Here is a 12,482-nt window from a genome sequence, read left to right on the forward strand (position 1 = left end):
ACATCTCACCACGGGGCTCATTTTCATCACAAACATCTACTACAGTTGCAATGGAGTCTTATCCTTGGATGACGTAAAATGAGAAGTTACAGGGCCCAGTGCGACCCTGAGCCAGGGGCAATCACTGTGGGATGTCTGCTCATTTTAAGTCAACAGTGCCAGATTAAGCAACCAGGATGACCAAACTTGGGAATAATGAACAGCTTTATCATGTTAGCATGTGAAATGGCCAAATCCATGGCTGGAATATTTTCAAGGCAAAGTGTATCCACTTAAGATCTGAGTGTGGTGGCTCACGCCTCTAATCCCAGCACTTTGGGAGGCCGAAGTGGGTAGATTATCTGAAGTCAGAGTTCAATTAAGATCAATAAATGACAAATGGGATGCTTTAATTTTTGCTTTTATTATTTTTTTCTTGAGACAGAGTCTCCCTCTGTCACCCAGGCTGGAGTGCAGTGGCATGATCTCAGTTTCCTGCAGCCTCCACCTCCAGGGTTCAAACTATTCTCCTGCCTCAGCCTCCTGAGTAGTTGGGATTACAGGTGCCTATACCACGCCTGGCTAACTTTTTAGTAGAGATGGACTTTCACCATGTTGGCCAGGCTGGTCTAGAGATCCTGACGTCAAGTGATCCACTCACCTCAGCCTCCCAAAGTACTGAGATTACAGGCATGAGCCACCGTGCCTGGCCTATTTTTGCTCTTTTCTTTGCTGCCAAGTTACACCAGCTCAGCTCCGTAGCTGTAAACACGCAGCTGCCAAGTAGGCTCCAGGCTGCACACCTTTTTCCTGATGCTGCTGCATAAGCCAGCAGGGTGGGTGACAAGGAGTTACTGAAACAAGAAGTGGCTCCTCTAGGAGGGGAGAAAGGACTGGAAACTCCACCAAGGCTCAGAATTTACCCCAGGGGTTCAGATGGGGTTCACGGGATTCAGAGAGAACCAGACTATTTCCTCTTCCCCTTCCTCAAGGAGTTTGAAGTCCTGATTTCATCACCTTTGCCTGCCCCAGTTCCAAGAACTGGGGTTAGCAGCTGTAGCTCTTTGATATGCAAATCATACAGTCTCACTACTGATGAATTGCTCTACCCAGGGAAAGGCTAATACTGTCCTGCCCAGCTGGCAGTTTATCTTGGTGCATCCTGCCAACCCCACAAAGGTGGAAAAATGAAATTGGTTTTCATAGAAGAACCTCACTGAACTGGAGCAAAAGTAGGGACCCTGGAGTTAAACTGCTTAATCCGAATCCTGACCCCACTGCTTTAGTTGTGTGACATTAGACAAGTGACTTAATCTCTTTGTACTTCAGTTTCCCCCATCTGTACAATGAAACTGAGAGTACCCACCTCATGGGGTACAGAAGAAGTAAATACATTTAAAGTATTTAGAACAGGGATTCACATGCAATAAACAGGCAACATGTTAGCCATTAAGTGAAAACACCTTTTGCAGTCAAAGGCTGATTCACATCACAAAGCAAAGGCTTGAAGTTGTCCTTTTAAACACTCAGGGCCACGTGTCTAATTTAAGTAGGTCAGTGTGGAATGGCTTGAGAGAGTAGGAGCAAATGGGTGTGGGATGAGGACGGGGTGGGAAGGACAGTGGGATGATAAAGGCTGAGGATGTCTTAAGATGGTCCTGAGGGAGTAAAAGGTCACAGGGTGACCTCCATGCTGCCCATTGATCTGAGGGAAGCCAGGAGCTCCACTGGACTCTGCCCCAGCTGCCTGAATGGCCCGCTGCCCACTCTGTGCCAGCCTTCTCCAGGAAGTGTGGGCAAAGCAGCCTTGTGATCCCTTGGAAAGGGATGCCAGATCTAGCAGAACTGAAGAAAGATGTGAAGTAGAATTCCAGGAATTGAAGACTCTTTTGAGCTTTAGGTAAATATTCGGTATATCTTCTCTCTTTTCAGATATAAAAGAGGATTGAGGAAGAAGTTCTAGAAATCTCTCCTTAGCAACATCATTAGCTGCTGAATAACCTGATACGCATGGAACGAATAGCCTCAAAAGAATGGAGTCATCCCAAACTGGGGAACCCAGATGGTGGGCTTGAGCATCAATTGTGACGAAGGAAGTTGCTGAGTGATCACAGACTTACCAAAGACAGTGTTTCGGCTCTGTGTGGCCATGATAATGAGTTTTGTGAATGAAACAGGAGGCAAGCTTTATTTTTTGTGGTTCTTTACTGGAGTGGAGTTAACCATACCAAAAAGCTGATCAATCCCACAGAGCAATAGAAGACCCAAAGTAGAGGAACTATGAAGGCCAAAAAAGTCCCAAAGTCAGAATGATCCCTCCCTTTCCCAGACCAGAGCATCAAAGATTTAGACCCTAGACCTGGATATACTCCTTACCAAGCCTGAACCCTTTGGGAGACCAATGAACTCAACTTCTCTGAGCCTCTCTTCCCACTTGTAATATGTGCTGCAATACTCCCACTGTCATCAGTGGACACAGTGGGTATGTCATGAAGATCTAGTGGCATGATGTGGGCGAGAATGACTATGAGTGCTAAGTGTGACACAAATGGAAAGGGAAGCTCCTAGCTACTCTATTCATTCAAAAGTGAGTGTTCACATTGGAAAGCAAAAAGAGAACCTATGAGAGACGAGACTGTCAGTACTAGCCAGCTACTCCTCAGCTGCTCTGTAATTCCCCTATCCCATCTGTAGTTAGAGGGAAGCCATGTTTTGGCCAGTCAGTGTGAGAAGAGGTGAGGTGTGTCCCTCCTAGGAGAGGTAGAGAGGCAGCTCGCATCCCCTCCATGTCTCTTCCTTGCTCTGGAGGCTTTGCAAAGCTATATTTTCCAGATGGTGTAGTTGTAAGATGGAGGAGGATTGCTGAACTTACATGCTACTCTATGTGAATGAGAAATAAACATTTATGATGTCTAGCCCCTGAGATCTTGAGGGTTAGTCTGTTACAACTATGCTTAGCAGTCATCACCCTCATTCAGGACAGAAATTTTGGTCAGTAAGAGACAGGCCACATCTACTTCAGAGAATCACAGCTTACATCAACCTCTCTTCTCAGGACTTTTCTGTAAGTTGAGTTCTACCCATTCTGCTCAAGGTTTTATTTTGATTGGAAATCTACAGTCTTAGTGGGAAGGAGACAAATCATTCTAGACAAAATCTCCCTTTTGCTACAAAATGCATTTATTCCCAGTCAGACAAAAGTCTTGAACTGTATATTTGGGTACATATTATAAGGTCATTTTTGATATATGCCCTGTTTACAAGATCCATTTCTAATTATTAAAGTAAATATCAAACACATCTTTGCATCTTAAAACATAAATAAACTGCTAATGTTTATAAGCTGTAAATCTGGCCATTGACATGAGTGGCCTGCGATTCTTCAGTGATGAGCGCACAGTGATACAGACATAATCAGATTCCCCAGGTAGGCAGGCAGCAAGCACCTGTAGTTTGCCCACTGACTGTGCTGTTGTGGCAGTGACCCTTCTTGTGAAGAAAGAGTTATGTGCAGACAAAAGTGGGACATACGCAATGTGGAGAAGCATTTCACAGAATGCAAACACCATTCAGGTAAATCAACAGACTCCAGAATGAATGAAAGCCTCATGAATGCAAACCTGTTGTTTACAATACCGGGTATTGTGGCACCTTTTCACTGGACACTTAATAAATATCTATTAAAGAAAGTAAAGATAAGAGAAGCTGAAGCCGTTGTCTTGATGCACAACATATTTTCAAGATTGGGCTTTAGGTTGTGAGTTTCAGAGATAACATTTTTTGTTTCTTCAGAGTAAATCATTCTATTTGGAAAGCCCTTCATTTCCTTAAAAAGATCTTTAAATTCTTCATTAGCAATAAGAGACTTCTTGTAGGCTGCCAGGAGTTGGGGTTCATTGGCTTAAAGAAGAGTATAGCACAGTCGACAGTAAGTCTTGGTTTGTCTCTTGAATTAAGAAGCCTGTTTGGCTCAGAATTTCTCAGATCTACTTTATTCTTCACACTGTCCCTCCTTTTGGCTCCTGTTAACATCCCAAGCCCATAGCCGCAGACGCTCATAGGTTGAGCAGTATACTTCATAAAATCTCATTTCAGTATCAACTATTTCTAGTGACATGGCTCCCTCTGGACTCGAAATAGTTGGTATCTTAAAGTTCCATCCTTCACAGAGTTCTCCACTTGCTCCTGGAAGGTAAGGTTCTTGTTCTAAGGCTTATTGATGCTGGGAAGTTCCCACAGAGGAAATTCCTGGTAAATCTCTATTCCCTTTGGGTTCTCGTGCCCTCTCTCTCACTCCCCATAAGGCTACGGCTGCAATTCTGGAGACACATAGGAAAAGTTTCTAAACTCATCCTGGTTAATCATTGGAAGGTGTCCCTCATCAATTGGAGTTAAAACTGGCTCTTCCTTTATGAAGTCGGGGTCGAAATTACTGACATCTTCTCGGGATTTCTGCCAAAAAAAGGGAAACAAGGGTCAGATTTTGTGCACTTGAGGCTTATTCAGCTTGCATGGGACTTAGCCCATTCCACTGAGTTCAGAGGCGTGCTCTGTGGCTTGTTCAGTAGCATTAGTTACAGTTACCATTATGATTAAACCGTGCTTTACAGCAGTTCCACTGCATTGTGCATTATGATGGCATTTGGCAACCACCAATTCCTTAATCCCACGAAAATCTTGCTGAGCAGGCCAGCTGTAATGGGAGGCTAAGAATTAATTTGGTCATCCAAAAGCAGCTGGCTCACTAACTCTTTATCCTGATTTCACCAAGGCGGCACTTCCCAGCAGGCCTCACAGAGGGTGTGTATTTGTCAACAGAGGTTAGGAAGGTTCACATTTGTCCTACCTATTTTTTGCACAGAGTTCTATCCATTTGAAGAGATGTTTCCAAAAGACTTCTTGGAAGTGCTGAGCTTAGGGAACAAGTGTCTGTCATTTCGCTCTCTAGGCGGATGGGTTACTCGCTGCTGGACCAGCTGTGCAGTTAGGACTACGTAGGCTCCAGCCTCTGAAGGCCATGCTCTCCCTAATCCCAGGGCGGCTGGCAGCGGCTGCCCATTGCAGGAACGGCTCTGTCTCCGGGTGCCTGGTGTCCAACAGCCTAGTAGGCTATTAGTGATTGTGTTTTAAAAACTGTATGTTTTAAAAGTTGGGTATCTTCATAAACAAATGCTGCAAAGATCATTTCTAAGAGAGTGTTATACCTCTCACTGCTCTTATCTGAATCAGTGTTATTTCTCTCCCTATCACTTTTTGTTTTTTGAGACAAAGTCTCACTCAATTGCCCAGGCTGGAGTGCATGGCGCCATCTTGGCTCACTAAAATCTCTACCTCCTAGTTCAAGCAATTCTCCTACCTCAGCCTCCTGATTAGCAGGGATTAGAGGTGTGCATTACCACACAAGCCTTTTTTTTTCCTTTTGGTACTTTTAGTAGAGACAGGGTTTTGCCATGTTGGCCAGTCCTGCCTTGGCCTTCCTAAGTGCTGGGATTACAGGTGTGAGCCACCACACCAGGCCTCCCCATCACTCTTGATCTATCACTAGCCAGGCTTCTCTACCTTCCCACTGCGGAGCTCTTGACCCACAGATGAGCACGAACTCAGCTCTCAGACCACAAGCGGGACCCTCAGGAAGGCCAGCTCAGCTGCAGAGCTTGGAGACGTGCTCCTAGAGCTCCCAGTATTTCTTTTGTCAAAGGAAGCCTGGCCTGGGCTCTGCACTGCAGCAGCTATTACAGACCCAGGCACTCCAAGCCAAGAGGCCAGGCTCAGTGAAGTCAGCAATATCTCACACGCTCTCTGCTTTCTCAGGGGCTTAGAAAAGGCACAAAAAGTCCCCCAAGGAGCATGAGGAAATTGGCTAGAACATTGACTTTCTCAATTAGCCAAATTCTTTTGGGGAAACCTGGAAAGTTTCAGGCCTCTTAAACCCTGTAAGATTTTAATTTAGGTTAAGGGAAGTTGGAGCTCGTGTAAACGAGGGTGAAACTTTGTGAGAATTAACCTGGGCACATGAAGACATGTTGTCCCACGAACTAGGAGCCCAGCCTACCCCAAGGAGGCTGCCCTGTGCGGTGTCCGGCTGAATTTCTGGTCTGTCACCCAGAGGGGCTATCCAGCTGTTCCATGGACTTTGGTGGAATGCTGTGACATCTGAAGAAAGGAAAGTCTCTGTGACAGCCTGGGACACTTACGATTCTGGGTCTGAAAGGTGGTTCCAGTTGGCGATGGTTCAGCTGGGCCCAGTCGATTTCCTTAAAAAAAGGATGTCTCAAGATGGCGTGCTCGCCTCCCTGAGTCAGGCTGCCCAAGCGCATGGTGGGGTTCTTGGTCATGAACTGAGTGAGAGAGAGAGAAAGTGTCAATCATTCATTCACATACAACCAGCATGTCACAAGACAGCAGGCATCAGCCGTGGTAAAGAAGCTGTGCGAGACTTTCTGGCAGGTCTTGCTTAACTAGCTGGGTTTTCCATCACAGGCAGCACAGTCAGTATGAATCATGCCTTAAAGGCGCAATTGCCTGTGTGGATTTATGGCTTTTCCCACTTCCATTTCAGACATGGCCACTAAAAGAAGGCAGGAGGGTCCAGTTTTCTTTTCTGTAAACACCATGTATTTTTCTTTCCTCTTTAAAGAAAAGAGGCTCTTTATAACAGTGTGCCTTTCTTCAACACTGCAGTTGTGGGCAGCAGACATCTTATGAATGGGGCTACTTTCAGAAACAGCTGTGCCATTTTTCTGAGCGACCTGACCAGCTGGCCAGGATTCCTGCTCTCTGACGAGACCGTGGAAAGAAGAGCGAGAGTCGTTATTTTTGAAGATCTGTGTGAGGCAGCAGCAAAGGCGACATACTGAAAAGGTCTGTGTCCTGGCTCTAGAAAAAACAAACTTGGCCACTTTTCCTTATGCAGCGAAGGTATCATAGCTCTGGATGAAAGGCTTTTCTTCAAGATGTTCCCCCCACCATCGCTGTTCTGAAGTAGGTTCACTGCTGACTGAGAATCCATTGCTCCATAGACCAAAAACTAAAATGAGCACTGCCACACAGCTAGGCAATGTGTGCATATAAAGTCTTTGTATTTCCATCAGTTGGGAAACTTCCTTAGTGCTGGGCTCCTATCAAAATATGCTGGGAGAACTATTCACAACGGCAAAGACTTGGAATCAACCCAAATGCCCATCAGTGATAGACTGGATAAAGCAAATGTAGCACATATACACCATGGAATACTAGGCAGCCATAAAAAAGGATGAGTTCATGTCCTTTGCAGGGACATGGATGAAGCTGGAAACCATCATTCTTAGCAAACTAACACAGGAACAGAAAACCAAACACCATATGTTCTCACTCATAAATGGGAGCTGAACAATGAGAGCATATGGACACATGGAGCGGAACATCACACACTGGTACCTATTGAGGGGTGGGGGACTATGGGAGGGAGAGCATTAGGAGAAATACCTAATGTATATGATGGGTTGATGGGTGCAGCAAACCGCCATGGCACGTGTATACCCATGTAACAAACCTGCACATTCTGCACATGTACCCCAGAACTTAAAGTATAATTTAAAAAAAATATGCTGGGCTAAATCTGCTTTCACAAAAGAGCCAGGAAAGGTGTTTTGATCACTTCCTGAGCAAGGACTAGTACAGGATAATTCACTTTTCACGGCCAGAGTGTGGGTCTCAATTTCAAAGACATTTAAGCTAATATAACTTCCCATATCAAAAGAAAACTGCCTTGGATACAAAGTTTTATTTTTGTTTGAAATTAAGCTATCTATAAATAGACTTATGACAATCCCCAAACACTGCACCTCTGTCCAAATTTGATTTGTGAACAAGACAAAAGTAATATTGTGTTTATGGAAATTCTTTTGGAGCTGAATTTACAGAGAACATCTTGTTGAAGGTGCAGACATGGAAAGACGGTGTTTGGAGGTGGCCACCCTGCCATGCCAGGTGTCCAGATGTGTCCAGTTTATTCAAATGAAAATGAGAATGTTGAAGAAGGAGGCTGCAAAAGTTCCTAAGCAAACTGATGCGATGTACCTTGTAAAATGCTTTCAAAAAAGCTTCAAAGGGCAGCTAATAAATGAATCTACTGACAGGGTTTTAATCGCTTCTCCTCTCTCCTAGTAACAGGGATTAAAGGCCACAGGTGGTTCTGGGTTGGAGACAGGACCCAAAAGTAAAAGAAGCACTCAGAGCTGTACTGGACCAATCAGAGCAGTTGCCACTGAGGCACTTACCGTGGCCACTGGGGATTTAGGAGATATGTATCTTACAAGTAACTCAGTTCTGTAAGAGCTAGGAGTTCGCACTGCTTGGACTCTCACGGAGTAAGCCTGTGCAATGCCAGCAGGAATGGAGGAAATGCTTACAGAAAAGAAATGAGTACATTCTCACCTTAGCAGAGTCAATGGGATACAATTCCTGACGGAAGAGCAGTTGCTATTCTAAGAGCTGATTAACAAAAAAACAATACCCCAAAAAACTTGGGAGACAAGGACAGCAGAACACAGGCAGATGGCCTGTGGGAAATTCCCAGGCCTGCCAATGATGCGAGCAGAGGACCTCTTGTGAATGGGCGGGTACAGCTTGTTCTTCTGGGCAAGGCGAACAGTGCAGGACTCTATATGCCAGGGTGGCTGAAGCCCCAGTGTCTAAGAGGCTTGCCCATTTCTCTCTGCCCCTGGCACTGAATGCAAGCTTCCATGGGGGCACCGTGGAAGAGGCCTTGCCTGAGGACAAACACAGCTGTCCCTCCTCTAAAAACCGCACCCTTGGAATTGGACAGGCAGAATAACCCTTTCACTAGCTTGATACTTAGCTTCTTGGGGTTCTGATAGATCCTTCTGAATAACCGAGAAGTTTTGTTTTTATTTTTAATACCTTGGCCTGAGCCCTTTATATGCAGCCATCTTTGACTTACAAAACAAAACAAAAAAATACCAAACTTTGATTCAATTTACAAAGGTTTTTAGGGTGTCTACTATATGTGAGGCAGCACACTAGGGGTTTCGTGGGGAATTTGCAGATGATAAAGTCAGTGTCTCTCCACCCAGGAGCTGATCAAGGAAGGGGGAAGAGGCAAGCAAACTTCATAATACACAGCTGGATGAAATGACAAGAGACTTAGACCAAGTGCTGTAAGAGCCTGGAAGAGGGACGGGCAAATAACACTGGGGCTGGTGGTGGGAAGGCCAGTGACAGCCTCATGGAAGAGGTGGCATTTGACTAGAGATACGACAAATAGAATTAACACAGTAGTCATGAAGGAAGAAAATGTGCCTGAGGACACAGCCAGCACAAACGCAGGGGACTACAAGTGCCTGGCACAGCTGGCATGCAGCGATGGCTGAGGAGCTGCGGGAGCAGCCGGTGGGATCCCTCAGAAGTGAGTGATGACAGCTACATGGCAATTGAGGGGAGACTCTAGCCACAGTGTGATGAATACATCTTCAATGGAGAGGTAGCACCTGTGAGCAGTTAGGGGCTGAGACAATAGCTGAGAACACATGATAAGTTCAGCAACTAGGAGAGTTTCTAGCTAATCAGAAGGAAGAGTTGGAAGCACGCTCTAGAGGGTCATGGAAGAATGAACACAATCCACCAACCGCCTGGAACAGGAGGGAATGAGCAGAGTCCAAGGTCACAGGGTCCTCCCTGGCTGCCTGATGGGGCAGTGGTATTGAGTCATAGAAACAGGGAACAAAAGAAGAGCAAGAGATTATTCTTTGTGGTATTAGCATTAATAGTGGTGTTAGTAGTAGTGGCAGTTTTGTTAGTGGAGCAAAGACAAAAACAGCTCACAGTCTGCCAAATCTGGGAGGCTGATGGGCTCAGTTTTGCTCTGGAGGTGTGTGGGCACCCACAGGCAGATGAATTCTAGGGTAAATCTGGGGTGCGGGCCAGGGCTGGCCATCTAACACTCACAGACATTGACATTTGAGCGACCGCTGAAGCTGGGAGGGCAGGTTAGATTGTGGAAAGGGACAGAGACAGACTATAACTGAGACCAGCCCTAGGCCTCAGACGCATTTTATTTAGTCTACATGGTGCGTTTTGAAATAATTTTAATTACTTCTCAAACATTTAAACACTAGGAAATGTCACATCACATAAAAAGTCAGGTTTTCCAACTTGTCGTGGAAAATGACATATTCAGGAACACTGGGCCCGCACTCCTCTTTCCTAGAAATGGCCTGGAGTTGAGCAGGGGCTGCTACTTTCCATGGGGCATCAGATCACCAGTTGGTCATATGCTCCACCACTCCCTATCGCCTCCCACCTGGCTGGCATCACTCACCAACTTTCATGGCTCCTGACCCCTGGTGTAGAGTGACAAGCAGCCAGGGTGGCAGCTGGAGGAGCTCAAGAAGAGGCCAGAGGATGAATACCATAACACAGAAACCAGGACCCGGAGGAGGAGGGTCCGGGGTGGTGCCAACAGGGTAGAAGATTTGTTTGTTGTGGTGGTGGGTAGGTGGCCCTGCTACCATTACCCGCCTCAGTGACGTGGAGATGAGGAGGTAAGGGAACGCTTAACATTAGTCCCAGGCCTGAAATCTTTCACAGTTCACATTGGTGCAGGTGTGTGGAGTTGGAGGTGAGTAGCTTGCTATCCTAAGGCTGTGCACAGGACTCTCCCTAAACACTCTGTTCCCACTGCTGTGAATGGTGACAGCACAATCCTTTTGCAGAAAACTTCCATTACTTGCTTATGTCCCTAATGGGACCCAAATGGCAGTAAGTTAACAACTGTGCTGCTCAGAGCCATCACTTCCATCCACATCTAAGGTCACACTGAAAACTTGCCTCACCTCAGCTGACCTTCTCCCTGACTGAGATCCAAGAGGGAAAGTCGACCAAAGAGGAAAATAATGTGACTTCATGAAATATTCTGCACACATTTACTAAAGGAAGCAGAATGTTTTCTAGGGCCAAGAAAAGCACTTTACAAGCTGCAGAGAGTGAGTGAGGGGAGCAGGGTGGAAAATCTGGATTCTACCCCAAATGTAAGTCTCAAAGTGACCAGAGAGCAGGGGAAAGAGAAGGGTCAAGAACTCGGGGACTCATTTTGTGTTCCCCCTCCTGCTGAGGTCCTCATTCAGTGGAACTGACCTAGAGGATACTCAAGGAATCAGAGGCACACCTGGCCCTGAAAATGAGACACTTAATAGTTTTCTTTCCCAGACTACAGAGGAGGTGTGACTGCAGGGGAAAGCAAGCAGGTATGCTCCCTCCTGAGGGTAGCTCTAAGGGGACATGGAAGGGATTTGGGCCAGGTTTGTAGAAGAATGTCCTGGGAGGACTCCTGCAAGCCAGGGAAGGCTGAAAGAACTAGTATTTTCTCTGACATGGAGGACTAGTCAGGCTCTGGAGCATGACTACTTGTTTGTATAAATCTTCTACCACTTGCTGTGTGACCTTGGACAAATTTCTTAACTTCTCTGGGCCTTAGATTTCTCAACTCTAAAATGAAGATTTTCCTATATTTCACAAAGTTATGATGAGTCAACAAGAGAATCAACATAAAGTGCCTGGCACAAAGAAAGCTCTCAAGAAATGAGAGTATTAGTGAGTATCTTGTTGCTGTCCTAGGCTGGGCACAGGACTCTCCCTAAACACTCTGTACCCACTGCTGTGAACAGTGACAGCATAATTCTTTTGCAGAAAACGTCCTTTATTTGCTTATGTCCCTAATGGGACCCAAACTTGTAGGTCCATCCTGCTCTACTTAAAGGCAGGGGCATAGATACAAAGCTGCTGAGAGGCTAAACTCTGAGGTCAGCCTTGACCCTGAGGCTCACCTGGCTCTCCCTGATCCTCTATAGCCAGGAAAGAAAGAACAAGATCTCTTTCTGCCTTCACCTTCCTAGGCTCCAGCAGTGCAGTGGGAGGAACAGTCTTTGGAAAACAATTTTTCTTTTTCTTGATTTTTTTTTTTTTTTTGAGACAGGAACTTGCTATGTTGTTCAGGCTGGTCTCAAACTCTTAAGCTCAAGTAATCCTCTTCCCTTGGCCTCCCGAGTAGCTGGGATTATAGGCACATGCCAGCAAACCCTGTTTGGAAAACTTTTCTTTTCTTTTTTTTTTTTTTTTGACAGCAAACCTTTTCTAAGACAATCTTAAAATGAGAATACAAAAAATAGCAGTGCAATGGCACACAATCTCGGCTCACTGCAACCTCCCCCTCCCAGGTTCAAGTGATTCTCTTGCCTCAGCCTCCCGAGTAGCTGGAATTACAGGCATTATGCCCAGTTAATTTTTGTATTTTTAGTAGACACGGGGTTTCACCATGTTGGCCAGGATGGTTTTGAACTCCTGACCTCAAGTGATCTGCCCGCCTCAGCTTCCCAAAGAGCTGCGATTACAGATGTGAGCCACTGCACTCGACCTATAAACAATAGGTTTTAATGTGTAATTGTAGCTACATTAACAACAGAACAGAGATACTAAACGCAGCAAGAGGAGTGCAGTGGAGCGATGTC

General features: G+C 45.7%; 1 protein-coding gene across 1 annotated transcript in view; it reads right to left on the minus strand.

The window, feature by feature from the left end:
- Positions 1-3,137: 3,137 nt before the first annotated feature.
- Positions 3,138-12,482, minus strand: part of PRKCH (protein kinase C eta) — a 245,017-nt gene continuing 235,672 nt past the window's right edge. The window contains exons 13-14 of the mRNA XM_032246108.1: positions 6,174-6,317; positions 3,138-4,431 (exon numbers count right to left, since the gene is read on the minus strand). Coding sequence (XP_032101999.1) covers positions 4,285-4,431; positions 6,174-6,317 — 291 coding nt within the window. The 3' untranslated portion in view covers positions 3,138-4,284. The remainder of the gene's footprint in view (positions 4,432-6,173; positions 6,318-12,482) is intronic.

This window comes from Sapajus apella, unplaced genomic scaffold (assembly GCF_009761245.1).
Source record: "Sapajus apella isolate SASKATOON/1434 unplaced genomic scaffold, GSC_monkey_1.0 scaffold59, whole genome shotgun sequence".
Lineage (NCBI taxonomy): Eukaryota > Metazoa > Chordata > Mammalia > Primates > Cebidae > Sapajus > Sapajus apella.